The following is an 18,396-nucleotide window of genomic DNA, read 5'->3' on the forward strand; positions in this document are numbered from 1 at the left end:
CTTGAGCTGACAGCAAGGGGAAGGAATAAACTGAATTCCCAGCGGTCGATTGTTTCCACCCACCACAGGTGGTGGAGGTGGAGGGGGGTTTGACAACCGCCGCGTTCTCGCTCGTGCGAGGTAAATGCAAGCGCTAATAAAGGGACACAAAGCAATTAGGGCATTATGCCCGATCAATGATTCCAAGAAGTTGCTTGATTCTCTCTCTCAAATTGCTGCGTATCGAGCTTCGAAAATATCGTGGCGTACGTTGCGAGGACACAGCAAGCAAACTTGACCCCTTCAGAAAGTGAAACTGTTGCTAGGCTGTCTAAGCTACATCTGCGGAAGCTGAAATATTACATATGAAGCTATACTAGTTGTAACACACAAAGTACCGGGTACAGGTAATCTTCCAGTTTCCGTTTGAGCACCCAATCTTTGGAAGGGGGACTGAGAGAACCATGAGGGCAATGAGCCCCCCCTGAAATAAGTAAATAGCGATATTGACGCTTTGCATATCAGTAGCTTGGGAAACCGGAGTTCCACGTGGGCGAGGTCGAGGTAATATTGTAAGAGCAGGGTCTTCGGCAGTTGGCGAGGCATTAATGCCAGGGCATTTGGCTGACAGGAGAATGACGTTCCAACATTGAAAGTGTGCGTGTGTATCATTTTAAACTCCGCATCTGTGCCTGCCTGTTGACATATGACGGAGCGCACAACGGGTTACTCTCCGTGTACACAATACGAACAAACTGGCCTTTGCTCCAAGCACGACATATCACGAGTCATTGAACGGGAAAACCGGGAGGTCAAAACCAAAGTCCAACGGGATAATCATTGGGGGGGGGGCGGGAAGAAAGAATATCGACACTAATCGATTGCAACAGCGAATACTCCCTATCGCCGCGCGCCACCCATCCGAAACTGTGCAGGTAGAGATTTGCCCCCGTAGCACATGTACAATGCACTACATGCTGAGAATCGTGCCGGGGCACTGGCAGCAACATTCTGAATTTAGAAAGTCGGAGCGGCAAGTTCATCACAATAACTCACGCCCAAAGGTGAGAATGAAGGGCGAGCGCCGCCGTACTTAATTACACCAAGTACAAGTAACTCCAAGTTTGTGACGTCCGTGCCGGGGGAATAAAGTACTCACTTGCCCACAGTCCCCCATTACTATTCGCCGTGATAACCAGCTACGACCCACGGATCCCAGATCGTGCAAACCCTCATAACTAAGCATAGGTCAATCTCTCACTCACCCTTGATGGAGATGGTTGGGGACGTTCGTGTGGATAAGAGATATCGATATCGATGATCATGACAGACTCCTATCAGTGAAATTGTCATCGTGGGCTCACTCTGGATTCAGAACGAATTTCCCAACTTTCTTTAGGTACACGGGAGATGTCAAGACGACATGATGTACCGTTATAGCGGCTCCGAATGCCTTTTTTGTTTTTTGTTCCGGAACGCTAGTTGAAGATGTGAAGTTCCCATGAGTGCGCCCTCCTGCCTGAAGATCAGAACGAATTTCCCCACAAAAAAAAAACACACGCACTCACACACGCACTCACGGCGGCGGCTTCCAATTCTGTTCGGATGCAAGGAATTAACGCGGAGCTTGGCCCAAGATAATTCCCTAATAGTGAAGAAGCAGCACATTACTCCATCTCGAAATCGAGAACCAAGCAAATGGGAATTGTCTCTCTGTGTGTGTTCCAGTGTTGGGGTTTTGTTGAGGCGGCCAACGGACCGCTTCAGTCATCGAAGCATATTGATTTCGATTCGAACAGAAGCCATCGTGACGGGTAAGCCGATTCGAATTCCTACTTTTCCCTGAGAAACGTCTCATAAAGTGTGCAACTACATTGATTCCGACATTGTCATCACCTGGCCACCTGCAAGATCCATTCTATCTATAGAGGCTGGTATCCTGCCTACAAAATCCACAGGGAAGCGACAATATTTCTGATTGGAATTTTGTGGCAGATAAGTCCTTCCTTTTCCATTCCTGCGAAAGTCAAGCGCCGGGACATCTGCCTGGGCGGTGCAGCGGAGCAGATTGGTTGTTATGAATGGTCAAGGGGAGGGTCATGCAGGCCGTGGGCGGGGGGTTTCCTCCGGTAGTGATGACCATTGCCCGTTCAATTCTCACGGGATTTATGTTCAGGCCCGGGTTCGAGGCTGAGGTTGCTTGACCACGCAGCGCCGATGCTGACTGTGCCTAGTTTCTTGGGTGGAGCGTGGTGTGCGGTTCGGGGTGTGCCCCAAGTTGGTGGCGTGTGCGCAGAAGAAGGTCTAGGGTTGGCACGGGGTGCCGAACGAGGAAGCGTTCAAGAAGCATCGACTAGCGGAGAACCGTGCTGAGCCTGATATATCTAAAGTATGATATGCAATGAGTAAAATGCATCGCGGGCACCAGAGAACGGCACCGTGACATTTTGTGGGAAAGGTCTATTCGGTTTGTCAGGGTCTGCTCGCTTTTGAGTTCATGGTTAGGTGCATGAGAAAGCCAACCTTGTTTTAGCCACTTACATAGAACGTTCGACGATCATAAGGAAGGGACATCGAAGGTAAGTGTGAATGGATCGCGCGCCATCGATCGATATCCACGGACGGCGGACTCCGAGCATGTTGCATTCTGTTTGCGTTTGTCAAAGCGGATAGCTTCCCCTATTCACTTTCTCAACATGTTGGGTTCCCGATTGCTAAGAGGCTGAACCAACTCGAGCGCATTGGGCTGAAGAACGTCCTTCATTCTGAAAAACGCCCATGATAAGGGTCAAGGAAGAAAGGCTGTGCCTAGTAGGTCAAAACCCACCAACCCCATCGGCACGGACATGTTCTCCCAAGCCTAATTCTACGAGCAAGCTAGTTTACATAAAGAACCTGATTGCCAAATATGTATGTGCCAGCAGTTGGGTAATTCCGAAACCTTGAACATCGAAATGTCCTTGTGCATATGCTTTGCTGATGACTCGCACTCTAGGGCTCCTAACAATTCGGTTTCAGTTAGAAATCGAGCTGCCGCTGACAAAATTACCGGTTCCATTTGAAGCATTTTATTGTGCCTTCATGCTGTGGTATTCAAACTGTTGTAAACCCACGGTTTGTTGAGTTGGAGCACAAGGCAATCATTAGGCTCGGTTTCTAACCGAAACCGAATTGTTAGGAGCCCTATCGCACTCTCATGCTTGTAATTGCGCAGCATGGTGGCGCTGACGATCACGAGGGTCAATATTCAAACTTGGGCAACATCCATTAGTAAGGGCCTTCATGTGCGATTCGCTGACTGTAATTTTCACCTGTCGGTTCTGTGGCCATGTCGTTCTGCAAGCACATCGGCGAGCCATGGCTCGCCTCCTTGGTTCTGGGTCGGCACGTATGTTACTATGTCCTGTGAAGGCTTGGATGGATCACTATTGGCAACGGCTGGGATCCTGACTAATGGGTCACAGTGGCTGGCGATTACGACCTGACTAATGCATGAGAATGCTCGCTTACCGTCACCGATATAGCCCCTGATTGACCTCAAGCCTCATTGCCAACCTAACCCCCGCATTGCGTTCACGAGCGACCAGATGCTCGTTGTTGGATCAAATTAACGTATCCATACCTGCAATCGCTATGTCGTCGTCATTCTCCGCACCTACCGGTAAATCTGCCTTGCGTTTTCGGAGGTACGTAGCCGCTGGCTTGATCCTCAGATCGGCCACCTACCCCAGTTGGTGCAGATTCTCTCCGAATTCCCTCGGTCAGCTCCTACACAGTATGGCATAATGCAGCCATCTCCAAGTAATCCGAGAAAGGGAAAAGGAAAAAGGAAAGGGAGGCACTGGCCGCAAGAAGCGGGTGCACCCCAACAACCAGAACCAATCCAAGTTTCATTAATTCTCTTTTTATCAAAAAAATATATATAGAAAATCACATCCGCATTCCACCTGCTTCCATTATGAGCGCCTAGACGCGTGAGGGAAAGGGGGTTCCGGAAAATTACTGGGTGTACTTCGCCTCCGCACACTCCGGTCATTAGGTGCCCACCACAACATCCCCGAGTTTGAGTTTGAACCAAAGGAGTCCTCTTCACCACAGCTTTTCATTCTTTTTTCAATATGACTACATATCGTAATATGTGATATGAAGGTGGGGGATATAATTGGTCACGATAAACCCATCTCCACGAGGTATATTTTTAATTCATACTGCATGGTGTAGGGCCAGTGTCGATCCGGTCTCAAGACCGACCTTATGTTTAATGCCCAGTAAGGTACACATGTACATCCGTATATACACACGCGCGCACGCGATTACGCCTATGTATAGATGACCTGACTGTTACTTGAAAACTGTTCTCTTCGCATTCCGCTCGGTTCAGCTAATCAACTGGTTTAGGCTAGGCCACAACGGGTCACTAGCTGAAGTTGTTAGAGATGTGAATACAGGATAAAGTCATGCGCGGACTCTGCGCCCGCATTTTCTGATTCTTGATATGGAGCGACAATTACTTATGCCTTGATCTGCAGAGCCATATGCATGTCATAACCGACAGGAGACAGGAGGGTACCACGAATTTTTCCGTCACATGTAGGAGGATCCGAACTGGAGGAAAAAAAAAAAAACAAGGAACGAGCGCTTGCGGTTCGGTAGTGTTCAGCCGCGCGAGTTGTACGCATTTCATAAGCATGATCAGCGTAGTAATACATTCCATTCCGGTTCGGGCGGAAGAATGCATGAGGAATGTATAGATCAGTGGTAGGCGAGTGAGGTTGTCGTTCTGAGGGAGAACTACTTGTGAGAGTGTATAGAGCGGCGCAGTTAGGCCCTGGCGGAAGCAAGCCACTGCCTCCTTAGGCCGTACATAGTCGGTGACTACAAGTAGAGTCAGCTTCAAGTTAATTCCATATACGTTTCATAACGGGCATAATGTAGCGAATGCGAATGCGAAGCGATTTGTGCGCACGATCGATTGTGGTTAACGGTGCAGTGCTGTGTAACAGCATCCGCGTGTTGAGAGATGGGCGTAGATTGTCCAGTACATCTACGAAAATTAAGGTAAAACGATAATCAAGGCCCCCAAAAGCAAGTGGTTAGAGCAAGTATAATATCTACAACTCTCTGCGCTAAATGTCAAAGTACCCGATATCAAATTCGGGATCTCCCCTCCAGAGGAGAGAACAAACAAGTTCTTTCCAATAAAGAGAAGCACCGCCGAAGAAGTATCAGAATCGAGAGGCAAAGAGATTAAGCTACTTGATTTTCAGTACTTAGATCCGACCGATCCCAGAAATGTGATGCCCTCCTTTAGTTAGAGTTTGTCATATCACATCGTTGACATATGAGACTTGCGGCCCTGAAGGCAGAAAATTTAGAGAAGGAACAGACATCGGGGCAACTCCCAAACAGACCGAGGGAGCAAAGGTTCACGCACACAATGACAATCAGCTCCTATATCTGTAAAGGGGAGCAGCTTAACGTTGATGTGACTAGGTAGAGAAACGGGGGAACATTTCCGCCAAAAATTTCTTCCTTCATACATAGTTCAGTTGTCCTGGAAGGAAACTAGTACACATAGGAGGAGGGTGATTATTTGGAAGGAAGCCTGCGAAGAAGTCTAGGAGAGTGCCCGCAGCACGGTAGAGATAGGGAAAAGGTACTAGGTAGGCAGGATACCAGCCTCTATAGAAAAGGTGGAATTCAAGTTCTCATTCACACCACGTGACCGGGTCGACAATATTTCAAATATGATCAAATTGATTTTGCCATCACTTTCCCTTTCGCGAATCAAGAACGAATTAGACGAATATAGAATGGGTAGAATCAACCATATCTTGGTCGGTTCCGCCGAGAAATGGAGTATGTATTCCAATAGAGCTGGTCAATAGTAACACAGAGGTATCAGATAGGCAGGTGACCAGCAACAGATAACACGAAAGTCATAGTGCGCCACCGTCTACGACAACTTTTTGGGCGGCATCGGCCAGAGTGGGAGGTTCAGCTGCGGAGAAGGCAGTAATATTGGTTGTAGTTTGGTTGTTGCAGCGAGAACAAGCGAGAACAATGACTAAATTGTTTCTGATTAGGTTTGATACCAATAATTCAGTTATTGTCTCTCAATCGCTTCTACATCCTTCATCCTTTGTCGACAGCGTTCCCTTTAACCTCTCCCAATTCTTCATCTACCCTCCTCTAAACCACCCATATCTATTCCTCCAGCTTCAGGTACCCTAGTGGAAACCTGACATTCTTTTCAATACTTCAAACCAGACAAATCGGTAAAACAAAAACCAATCATGCTCAAACTCATCCTAGCTGTCCTCTCCCTCTCCACTCTCCTCGTCGAAGCGTTTGGAATAGCTCACGCTCATAGTTCCCCACGGCACCTCCAACAGTTTCCCGACAAGAACAAGCGAGTCTCTCGCTCGCTTGTCCGGCGTTCCCCGTCTAAACGGTGCAGAGCCAAACCATCCTCCACTTCTACTCCAACTCCAACTCCAACTTCTACAAAGGCTGGGACGTCTACGCCTACTCCTAGCCTGAACCCAGGTAATGGAGGCAGCAATGGGGGTGCAGGCGTTATAAACGTGGCCGCTGGCCCGTGCGGCAAACCCAACGGAAGCAGTAAGTATTTCATATTCTGCTCCCAATCCTCTCTCGATCGAGAACTGCAGCATTGACGGGAAACATCTTTGCGTTACAGAACAGACAACTAGCACGAATGGTCCTAACGGTCAGGAAAGCTGGCTTAACGTAAGTTTCGATCGGTTTCATGCAAACACAAACCTTCTTCCTTTCGCACTCTCCAAAGCGACGGTTGGCGTGGGAACGAAACATTATCTCTCTTCTTCCTTTCGCCTCGTTGGGAACTGACGAACGAGCCGTCACTGACATTTCGTTTCTTATTTCTAATTATAAAACACATCACTATTTTTACCCACCACCTACAACAACGGAATACATTTTTTACGTACACGGTTAACGACAACGAATAACAGTGCGGGATTGACGCATCGGGCTGGACACCACCATCCGCAACGCCCTCCGATCTCATCTACGTTCCCCTAGCGCAAGCACTTCAAGACGATCAAAGTCCTTTCAAGGCATGCAAGGACTTCTTGCCTTACTTTAGCCAGTACGGTAATCAGTACGGAAGTGAGCAAGTTTTCTCGATCCTTTTATTTCCCTCTGCTTCGGTGGAATTGAATGGCCAACATCTTATTTTATTCTTTGACAGTCCCAGATATATTATTGGCTGCGATTGCACTTCAAGAATCGTCGTGCAATCCTTTTGCGAACGCTGGTACGATTGGTTTGATGCAAATTACTACTGACAAATGCGACGTTTCCATTTCGGACTGGTAAGTGTTCCTTCCAATCTTCCTGATGTTTGTTGAATGTCTTTGCTGACGCTTTTTTGCCCCCACCTCCCATTCTTCTTCGTCTTTGACTGCGGACGCAGCATGGAACCTGTAGGTGCCCCTTATGACTGACGTTGACAATGAACGTTCATGAACCCCTCCACAGGCGAATAACATTCGTATTGGAACGAAGTACCTTGCGGATACGTTAGCAAAGAACAATAATAATATTATCCTGACTGTGGGGGCGTATAACGGGTGGTACCCTGGTATGAGTAAGTCATCTTTCTCTCCTACATGTCACCTCACCTTCCCTTACTTCTCACTAATTCAAACCCGCCTTTTTTTAATCAGCCATATCGGATGCCACTCAAGCAGCGAAACAGGGTCACTGCGCATGGCAACAAAATCTTGATTATCTGCAGCAATTGTTCAATGGATGGCTCCAGAATAAGGATGCGTATGGGCTGAACTTGGGGTCGTACTTCAATGTGAAACATTGTTGATGGCATCACTTCGTGCTCGTCTGCTTCGACCCTTTCTTCGTCCTTTGGCCATCTACCGTCTGCCGCTTCTCGAAACCATCTGTCCTATCAATTTATTCGTTGTTTGCGTTTGCCATTTGCTTGTGAGGTGGGGACGGAGAATTGGCTACTAATTGCTCGGTCGTTGGTCAATCCTTAAAAGGCGTTGGAGAGGGGCCTCCATTTTTTAGTTAGTCGATGAAGACAAAAGGACACGCATATATACCCACCCTTTGCTCTACCCTTTTCCCCGTTTTCAATGGTCAGTTTGCATTGCAATTATGCTGCAGCAATGCGACCTGCACATCGGTTACTTCCTCATGTTCCCTGGTGGTCAATTCATTTTCACAAACGCTCTGGCTGTAGCCAGGCCAATTCTCTCGCAACGCAGCCGCACAGTTTTTTTTTTCTTCTTTCTGATTCAACATCTTTTTTTTTCTCAACACCTCTTGTTTTTTTGTCCAAGTTGATATTTAATTTATACTTTGATCGCTTGACAGCTTTCCCCTCCTCCCTATCCACTATCCACTATCCACTACCCCCTTTTTCCATTCGCTTATTGCTTTCAATCTTGATTTTAGTCTTGCACGAGGAAGTGCTCGCGGCAGCTTGCGTCTTGCGTATCATTTGGCTAGCTGGAACTAGTCGAATTTTTTTCCTTTTGATAACAATGACAATGCCATGCATGATAGGCGAGGCCGAAACTGATCGATAAGAATGCGCGGGTTGCATCGCTTCTGCGCTTTATGCTTATGCTGATAGGCGTTCATGTATGCTACGCGAATGTGCACACACACCCAGATTCGATCCCTGTGGCTTTCTAGGCATGATTCATACGTTGCACGCCTGTGTGCGTGTGTGTCTATGAGTCTCTGTCCCCTGACTCATCAGGGAAAGCTAGGCAGGCCGGCTCGACACAACGTGGCGCCATACTGCGCTTGCGCAGTGTGGTATGATACTACATTAGTTGACATTGCATGCTCAACACGATGCGGCATGTCTGAATTGACTGGATGGATACATGCGTACGGTAAGCGAGGCGTGCAAATAAATGTGTATCGCAACGCCACTAGTGATGCATGAGTACGTGAGCGTATTCGCGAGCCGGGGGAAAGAACGCATGCATACATAATTGTGCATGACCATGATATATATTGTGTAGCCTGGATGCCAGCTTGGGCTCGCTTGGACGTTGGCAAAACCCAAACTGTCGTCTCCGCCTATCAGAATACATATGGATACCGTTCTTCGTTCTGTGTGTGCGTGTGTACAATGTCCATGAAAGATATGCCCCTTGGGATTTTTTCATTGTGGACGCTGACATAAACCATATCTGCAATTCGAATACCTGGGTAGGCACATAGCGGAATTCGTCTAAATTTGGGCGATTCCTATGATGTATGGATTAACCATTCGCAGAGTGGAAAGGAGCGCCAGGATAGCGTGCTGTGTCTCTTATGCACGATGCTGCTAGTGCACGTGTGAATGTGGCCCATAATGAGTATAAGGGCGTGAGCTGTTGGCAGGGAAGGTACTAGCCAACGGCTTGATGAGAATTCGTAGTGCACGATATGTTCACGAATGTTACAATATAGGCAATATTAAGTGCTTCATTGTTGGCACGAGGCTAGTGAAGTGTTGCGTCGGCTGGACAACAACTATTTTTTCGGGTCGGGATTAACGTATTGGGGTGGTCGACATGGTCACCAGATCTGACAGCCAGCTGGGTCCACAGGCATAACACACGCGCACGAGCGAGTAGGCTCTCCGAGTGTGCTTTCTGGACATGTGGCCTCTAAGATAGGATTCCGCCACTCAGCACCCATTAGGTAGAAGTGGGATGGTATGACCGAAATTAAGGGGACTTTTCGTCGTGTTAATTCTTCGTATGAATTTACGAGTGAAAAATTCAGGCGTAACACAGAAGCACAGAGAGACTCAGCTTATCATAAAATCAACAGTCGATAGAGCACGGGCCTCGACAAAAGGCCCTGTGGTTCCCACCCGCTGATTCATCTAATCGACCCCGATAACGCCAATTCCCGGGCCAGTCCCAGAAATTTCAACCTTCCAAATCATCATACCATCACGAATTTTAGGACCCGTAACGAGTGCCCTCACGCGTAAGGATAAATCCTCTCAAGTCACGTCCGCCATTTTGGGTGGGAGGTCGTTTAGATTGGAGAACGAGTCTCTCAAGTTTCAAGATGGCCGGACAACGAAGCAGATAATCTATAACCCTGGACGTACAGGGGCACTGACGAAGATGATCCGGAAAAGGGAGAAGTGCCCCATTCCCTTACCTATACATTTTGATAATAACATAATTGCACCGTTGTTTTCATCGAACAAACATAGATGGGAGGGAGAAGCCCGGAAACCTATTACCACGTGTAGATGCTCCCCTGGGGGCATTCCTGAGTGAAGGTGATTGGCGCTGCCTCCACAAGTTCTCTATTGATCAAGGCGAATACCGCATAAACCGAGTTCACGGGCTCAGAGCTTAACCCAAAGTTAGTTGGTCCCTCGAGTAAGTCTGATATCAAAGCTTTAAAACCATGGCGAGCCCTCTGTGATTGTATCAAGGAGACGACGACGAAATTGCACAGGCCGGTCTAGACTCAGTGAAACCTCCATTGAAGCCTGGAGGCGATGTTAAATGGAGGGAAAGTCGCAAGGTGCGGCACGACGAAATCGCTAGGACTGTGGAGGATCGACAAAGTGTTGAGATTGTTCATAATACTCAAATACACGCAATAGGCCTGGTGGAAGGAATTGAAGGCGAAGTAAGGATAATGATAAATGAGTCTATAGGAACTGCCTAGGGGGGAATGCATCGAAAGGTGTTCGGGAGACGAATTCCTGACCTCCAAGCCACATTGCAGCATCGAGGTCGCATCGAGAGTCAGACAGTACGGTATGAAGTGGTTGACCAGGCAACAGTATAAGTGATTGTGGTCGAAGCAAGGTCTAGTGGGGATCCAGGTATATCAGGATCCAAAAAGGGCTAGAATTGGTGCCAACGTTCCCCGCATTGCTTCCCTCGAATTTTCAAGTCTTTGGCATACAAAAACAGCAATACAACGCAGGAGTTCGACCGGGAAAGGGTGGACAGCTGCTAGCATATTTGCGACGCAATTACGAGTTCCAAGCTATGATGGCTCCATGATTCAGGGTTGATGAAAACTACTGAGGATGTGACAGTTGCTGAGGAACTCCCGTCAACTGCCGAAATTTAGCGTGCCAGTCGGCAGTGTCAAGTTTCCCAGTACAGACCATCGTTATGAGCTCCGTACCGACAGCGCTCCTGCTGTCGTTCAAAACCTTACCGTCCGAGTTTCGGTCGCTGTCGGTATAGAGCTTTGAGAATACGAGTTAAGTCATCGCACCGCCCACTCCCGTTGCAGGCATTCGATTCCATGGAGCCAGGATTAAAAATGAAAAATTTTCGTAGCTGCTTGACGCAAGGAGGATACCCGCGAGCGAGCATGGAAACGCTCACTTGGAGCTTTCGTAGGCAAGTGAAAAGGGGGCCTCCCGTGTTTGATATGGTGCTCATAACAAGATGCGAATGGGCAAGTAGACAATTATTTCGCCAGGCTAACCGTAAGTATCCCTGATGAGTATTAAATATAAGTTCAACAACCCGTCAGTATAACAGATCTCAAAGTTGCCGAGCGAGGAACTGAATGTAATGAGCGTCGAGCACGGGCAAGCGCCTGTCCAGTGATCTCGTTGGTTTGGGCTGAAATCTACTCTCGGAGTTGGGTGACTACGCTGCACAACATGTCAATTTGACGCGAACGAGCAGACACCTGTGTATTTTTCGAACTCAATAACACTCGAGATTGATCTGCGGCATATAGGGGAATCAACATACCGGACGGCCAAATTAAATTCCTTCATACAAGACTCAACGAGCAAAATAAGACTAGATCCATCACTACGGCCACTAATCTATCAGGCTATAATCAACAAGGGTAAGGTCATGGGCTGAGAAACTCACTGACATAACGGTGCCCTCCAACTAGGACCCTCATTTCCAATACTCACGTTCATACACAAGTCGTCGGATCCCACCTGTAACCGATCGGGAAAAGCGGCCCAACTGTTTCGCTTGCACTACTAGTAAGTGGCAGTCTGGATAATTTGATGCAGCCTATGTAAATAAGTTGACAAGTCAACATGTGGTCCCAGAATGTGCAGAGTGCTGCACCACTTTGTTTGGGGACGCTGGGATGAAAATTAATTACGAGATCTGAAATGATATAGTGAGCATCAATAAATTAAGGGCTTCATGAGTGAGCGTGGCGTGAAAGTCAACACTACTTATCTCACCGACAGGATTCGAAAAGTGGGACCAACTGCAATCAAGGAACGCTGAGATGATTCATTGAATTGTCGGTCGTAAGACCACGGTAGTTGTCAATTGCGCAGAAGATGTCAGTCACCAAGGGGGGAAAGAAATGCTAAGGAATCGTTTCGACTTCATTGCGAAAGCCCGTAAGACGTGTACCAGTTAGTCGCCGTCACTCTTCAGCTGGAATGCCCACGCGCTCGCCGATTTCCACACGGGGACAAAAATGCTAGGGCATTAATGTAAGGCATTCAATACGGATCCAAAGAAACTACCCTGATACAAGAGACGGAATGTCGTCATCACCGGAAAATACTTGATTTATCCCATTAGACTCCAGAGTTTTGACGGTCATTGCGCACAAGATGCTGTGCGTAAAAGCTCGGGGAAACCAGGGACCCAGAAGGGCTGAAGCACAGAGAGCCTCGGTTTCAAGGGGGCAAGAGTGGTCCTTTGGATTGATGGCCCAGTCCCTTGACGAACCCTAGCCTAGGCTCGACGAGGGTAATGTGCCATCATACCATTGACGGTATTCATCTTCAACTGCGGTACGCAAATGGTGTGTGGTAAATCCACGGGACATTTTTTGACCGTCATTACGTGAACCAAGATCCGCTGTGGGCTTGACCGGAATCACGAACTACAGTCCCGAGGCGTCTAACTATAGTCGCTATAGGCTTGGAACGGTAATTCGTCAAGAGCGAGCCAGCATCAACCATGTAACTGAAGTTCCGCGGCGTCCAAACGTGTTACGATCCAGCTTGAGGAAACTCAGTCGATCGGAAAACTCCGCGCTTCCCCCCAAACAAAGCTTCCCGGTGTTTGGACTTATTCTAGGCAGGACTCCAGCCTCTTATGACTTCGTAACGATATAGACTTATTCATGGGGTGCCACATCCTACTATTTCCACCGCTCGTACAGGTTTGACCGTGTGTTTCTGGTCGATAACCTGTCTCTCGTCATGCCATCGAATGCGGTGGACTCATTCAATCTTTCGAGCCACAATGATGAATCCATTGATCCATACTTTGCCCTCGCTCCGGGGAAGGGGTGACATTACAGGATTTTCGTCGCCTGTGATTGTGTTAGTGGGAAACTAGTAACGCTGCTGTCTGCTCGCCTTGAAACAATACAACGTCACAGCGCTAGGCACAAAACTGCTCGTGTTTAATCCCCCCCCTAGCGCACTATTGCACAGAACTAGTGCTCTCTCGCGGATATATTTTGTCATTTTCGCTGATCAGCAGGAAGTTTCACGTACTCTCCCACCATGCATCTGCAATCTCATACGCTTCCGCCCCAGTCTTTAGCTTCGACTGCGCCATTGATTATGCCGACATGTGTCACTCGCCCGCCGGTCTCTTTGATTTCACATAACAGGGTTACGCATCTGAGAATGTCGGGTTCCAGGGACAGTTTCCCACTAGCGGTGACACGCCGTGCGGCTCATTGTTCTCATTAAAACATGGAGATTGAATTGTCTGTGGGGGGTTTTTCTTTGTTCCTGAGAGCTGAGGAGACGAGGAGATTGTAGCCTTTGAGGATTTGGTCTGGCCGCAGCCTAAGGCACTCGAGAAATTGAGGCTTTCGTCGTGTTGTCCGTAAAAAATGCTGCCCTTGGTGAGGAGTCCCTGTTCCCGGTCCTTCTCAGCAAACCCGGGGATTTTGATAGTAGCGCAGTTGCGATCGTGTCCGCCCCTGAACTGATCGGTTGAACCACGCGCTGCGAGCACGGAGCAGCAATGGTCGCCCCGCTTAGATGTTGATGTTTTCGACCAGTATCAGGAAGGCTGTTCCGGCTAATTCTCCCGGTCATGTTCGCAGAGTACCTGCGACGTGTGACTCCCTAAGCATGGCGAGTAAAGAGTCTGTACTTCCATGGTCAGGTCCGTTTCGGGGAGTACATGTGCCCCAGATCTGGTTAGGGCTCGCACCCTAGCTCGCCGTGCTATGACCCCGCGCGTGTTTTGGAGGGGGGTTGAGTTGGATAGTCTTAGTCGTGGGACGCCGGTCGCCGTGTCAGTTTTGTCCTAAAGTATTCATCTCGCCGAGCCGCGGCTTAACCTGTGTCGGTTGTTATGTCGATGGGGCTCATTTTTCTGTAAGAAGCTGCATAGCTGATCCTGCTCAACACGACTGTTGCACTGATGGAAAGGATCTGAGGCCATATACCGGACTCGTGAGCACTGCTGTGTGGCTTGTGATGGATGGGGCGATTGTCCCAACCGCGGTCACGGGCGGAATATTCGATGCGGTCGACGGGACACCGGCATCTATTGACAAGGTTGCCGGAGCATCTATTTCTATTTTTGGCAATGTGGCTGTCATCGGAATGGCTCGCAGCGCTGGGGCGTTTCCGGGTTGACTCACCCTCTCAATTCCTCTTGCACGATTCGACTTCGTACGTTTGGTAGAATCCATACCTTTGCCTAGGTACGCGGATTCCGCTCCAAAGGATCTGAATTTGAAACATGAATTCGTGTTGTTTCATCGCGTGACGATGCTCCCTCGCGCGCACTAGCGACGAAACAAAACGATGGTTGCTGCGTCCTTCGACTTTTTCCCTCTGGATCGATCACTCGAGGGTAGAGTTACTTTTGCTTGTTCACATCTCGATCTCGATTTACACACTATGCGACCAAAGAGAATTCTGATCAGTTGTTGAAAGACGGTGTCACCAAAAACCACATGCCACAATCTGCGGTCTAAAGCACTCAGAGTCATATACAATCCCTTGTAATGATGAATTACATACGATATGATCCATATGATTGTTTCGAAGGAGAGTATATCAAGGCCCTTACGGAACTGACTAAGTATCCCTAGATCCTCCGATCCCACAGTCGACAGGAAAACAAACCGTGTGTGATTACAGCAAAATTGGGAAGAATACGCCAGTCCCGAGGGTCTTCGTTCGCTTATGCCGATGGAATGAAGAGTCAAGGACGCTACATTGAGCGCAATGCGTTAGTGACGACGCTGTCGTCGGTGTTGAGGTAAATTAGATAAGAGAAGCAAATTAAGTGTTATTCTTCTGCGCCTGAGATGCCGGAACAATCCTTCCAACGACGCTCTTGGAGGAGTAGGACGAGGTCGGAACGACCCGTCGCGACCCCGAGAAGACCCATCGGACGAGGCCGGTCGGCGATCACGTGTAGCCATTCCGATATATCACGCGCCAAGGGTTTAAAAGGCCTCTGCAACTTCATATCCTCATTTCTCGGTGTTTTCGTTTTCAAGGTAAGTGACCGTCTCCCGCTTCATAAGAGTGCTGTTGTGGGCTCATTTAAAGCACAATCCCTTTTTGAACTCCTTGGACTTCGTTCGACTTTTGCAGTAAGTTCCGATCCTTTCTTTGTGCCCCGATTCTGGGTTAGACATTGAGGCTCGATCCGTTACCAAAGGTTCTTAATCCTTAGAAAGCTTGTTTCTGGTAATTCAGCGATGCCGACTCCTCATGTCACGCCCTTTGTGCTTGGCGCAAACAGCTTCTACCACCACCCAGAGAATGATTGTGAGTTTAAGTTCGAACCCCCCTATCGCCGTTGGGAACGTTTCTTCTGACTTTTTAATTCTCCTGTGCACAGTTCTCGGGAAACGTGAGTCTCGATCCGCTGCAGCGGCGATCGTCCATGGCAGAACACCGCAATCCAAATTATCTCCTTGCACAATACTCATGCTCTGTCTGCCATCATCATAGATTTGGAGTACTTCTCCCAGGCGGGATTCGACATGGACCATATCCAAATGAAGCGCAATGCTCCCGTGGCGGAACTGTACGAAGACGCCGTCAAATATGAAGGGGCGATTATCTCCTCGACCGGAGCACTCATCAACTTCTCCGGGAAGAAGACCGGTCGTAGTCCTAAGGATAAGCGCATCGTCTACGAGGAGACGTCCAAGGATGACATTTGGTGGGGCCCTGTAAACATTAAAATGGACGAACGTGAGTGGGTGATTTCCTTTCTTTCGAGTTGAATCGAGGATCGCTCTCCGGGCTTCTTTGGCCCGGCAGTTACTCGGTTTGGTTTTTGATCGAGCATTAGATTAGTGAATGTGGGAACTTTTAATTGACCGACTAATTCATCTCAGACACCTTCGAAATCAACCGCGAGCGTGCGATTGACTACTTGAACACTCGTGATAACGTCTACGTTTTCGATGGCTTTGCAGGGGTGAGTACTCCTCGGTCAGTGAGGGTTGCCGATGCTTACCTCGAAACTTCTCATAGTGGGACCCCAGATATCGCATCAAGGTCCGGGTTGTATGCGCTCGTGCATACCATGCATTGTTCATGAACAACATGCTCATCCGTCCCACTGAGGAAGAGCTTGCTAACTTCGGGGAGCCCGATTTTATAATCTACAACGCCGGACAATTCCCCGCTAACCGCTTTACCACTGGCATGACCTCAACCACCTCGGTCGAGATTAACTTCAAGCGGATGGAGATGGTTATCCTTGGGTAGGTCTAGTCTCGACTGTGACCAAACGATATCAATGAGCTTTGCTTCGTGATAGCACCGAGTATGCTGGCGAGATGAAGAAGGGAGTCTTCTCTGTCATGCATTTCTTGCAACCCGTCAAGTTCGGTCAACTGTCCCTCCACTCATCTGCTAACGTCGGTGAGGAGACGGGTGACGTCACACTCTTCTTCGGTCTTTCGGGAACCGGCAAGACGTGAGTCAGAAGTTTCGCACTAAAGTCAAATGGTAGTATGTACAAAAATGGCTTCTGCACAGCACCCTCTCTGCCGATCCGAACCGCCTACTAATTGGTGATGATGAGCATGTCTGGTCCGACACCGGTGTGTTCAATATCGAGGGCGGGTGTTACGCGAAGTGCATCAACCTCTCTGCCGAGAAGGAACCTGAAATTTTCAACGCCATCCGTTTTGGCTCCATCCTCGAGAACGTCGTCGTGAACCCCGCCAACCGTTTCGCTAACTTCGATGATGTCTCGATTACTGAAAATACGCGTTGCGCGTACCCCATCGAATACATCCCTAATGCTCAGATTCCCTGCGTTGCGCACCGGCACCCAAGCAACATCATCATGTTGACTTGTGATGCTTATGGTATATTACCGCCTGTCAGCAAGCTGACCAGCGCACAAGCTCAATACCACTTTTGGCTGGCTACACCTCGTCAGTGTCGTGAAAATAACGGCTGCCTAGAACACTGATCATCCTGTACAAATGACAGTAAAACTCCTGGAACTGAGGATGGCGTCCTCGAGCCTATCCCCACATTCTCGACATGCTACAGTGCTCCCTTCATCGTCCTTCACGTAAGCTCACCCGTAATAACGTCTGTCGCGATTACACGATTCATCCCTTTTTGAATCCCCCTAGCCCGGTCGCTACGCCTCCATGCTCGCCCAAAAGATGGACGCACATAAAGTTGACTGCTGGCTCGTCAACACTGGCTGGGTCAGCGGCAAATTTGGCACTGGTTCGCGTTGCCCGCTTAGGTACACTCGTGCAATCATCGACGCCATTCACGACGGCACACTTGCTCAGGCTGAGTACGAGACCTACGACGTCTTTGGGTTGCAGATCCCCAAGTCGTGCAAGGGTGTTCCTACTGATGTCCTGGATCCCAAGAAGGCGTGGGCGAATGGCGAGGCATTTGAGAAAGAACGCAAGAGGCTCGCGAACATGTTCGTGAAGGCATTCAGAGGCTTCGAAGATCAAGTCGACGATGTCGTCAAGCACGCCGGACCCAACTCTACTATTGTGTGAAGTGTGATGGCAGAGTAAAGGGTGCTCAACGTTGTAGTTTAGCTAACACCGGGTTCGCTCTTCACACCCTTTTCGTGTCTTGATTGACTTTATTCCCTTTTTTCCCAGTCCCCTGCTGCATGATCTTTATTCGTCCACATGGTTGTATCTAATCTGTGTAGATAAAGGATATGAACTCTGATTGAAACATTGCACATGCCGATTTCAAGTGGCGTGCACGCCATTTGACTAGGAAATGGGATGAGGTACAACTTCCCAACTTCAAAGTGTTGATACCCATCAAACCACTAGACGTCCGCTGGGTCATGATTCGCCCACACCACCCACGATAAGACAACTGGACTCCTTTTACCGTTTCTGTAAGTACCTGTGATCGTCCAGCTGACACCCCGTCCCAATACATTGGATTTCGTTGTTATCATTGTTATCATT

The 18,396-nt window shown here is 48.6% G+C and overlaps 3 protein-coding genes across 3 annotated transcripts; all 3 read left to right on the forward strand.

The window, feature by feature from the left end:
• Window positions 1–6,275: 6,275 nt before the first annotated feature.
• EI90DRAFT_3145559 (lysozyme-like domain-containing protein) lies at window positions 6,276–7,846 on the forward strand (the record flags this gene model as incomplete). Its single annotated transcript, XM_039065308.1, has 6 exons — window positions 6,276–6,603; window positions 6,683–6,732; window positions 6,978–7,134; window positions 7,217–7,323; window positions 7,507–7,615; window positions 7,695–7,846. 6 exons carry the CDS (start codon window positions 6,276–6,278, stop codon window positions 7,844–7,846), a joined length of 903 nt encoding a protein of 300 aa, XP_038916631.1.
• EI90DRAFT_922424 (uncharacterized protein) lies at window positions 7,831–8,652 on the forward strand. The gene has a single exon (XM_039068245.1). It carries the CDS (start codon window positions 8,124–8,126, stop codon window positions 8,577–8,579), a length of 456 nt encoding a protein of 151 aa, XP_038916632.1. The 5' UTR covers window positions 7,831–8,123; the 3' UTR covers window positions 8,580–8,652.
• Window positions 8,653–15,666: 7,014 nt separating this feature from the next.
• On the forward strand, window positions 15,667–17,964 carry EI90DRAFT_3145550 (ATP-utilizing phosphoenolpyruvate carboxykinase; the record flags this gene model as incomplete). The annotated part of the gene is made up of 8 exons (XM_039065305.1): window positions 15,667–15,736; window positions 15,923–16,168; window positions 16,315–16,397; window positions 16,454–16,686; window positions 16,743–16,901; window positions 16,964–17,371; window positions 17,426–17,510; window positions 17,575–17,964. 8 exons carry the CDS (start codon window positions 15,667–15,669, stop codon window positions 17,962–17,964), a joined length of 1,674 nt encoding a protein of 557 aa, XP_038916633.1.
• Between the last annotated feature and the right edge of the window lie 432 nt (window positions 17,965–18,396).

The sequence above is a fragment of the Cantharellus anzutake genome (assembly GCF_015039405.1).
Source record: "Cantharellus anzutake strain C23 chromosome Unknown EI90scaffold_21, whole genome shotgun sequence".
NCBI lineage: Eukaryota > Fungi > Basidiomycota > Agaricomycetes > Cantharellales > Hydnaceae > Cantharellus > Cantharellus anzutake.

What these genes read in the sequence shown, in the direction of transcription:
- EI90DRAFT_922424 (XM_039068245.1), top strand. Translation starts at nt 8,124, where the DNA reads ATGGTCAGTTTGCATTGCAATTATGCTGCAGCAATGCGACCTGCACAT.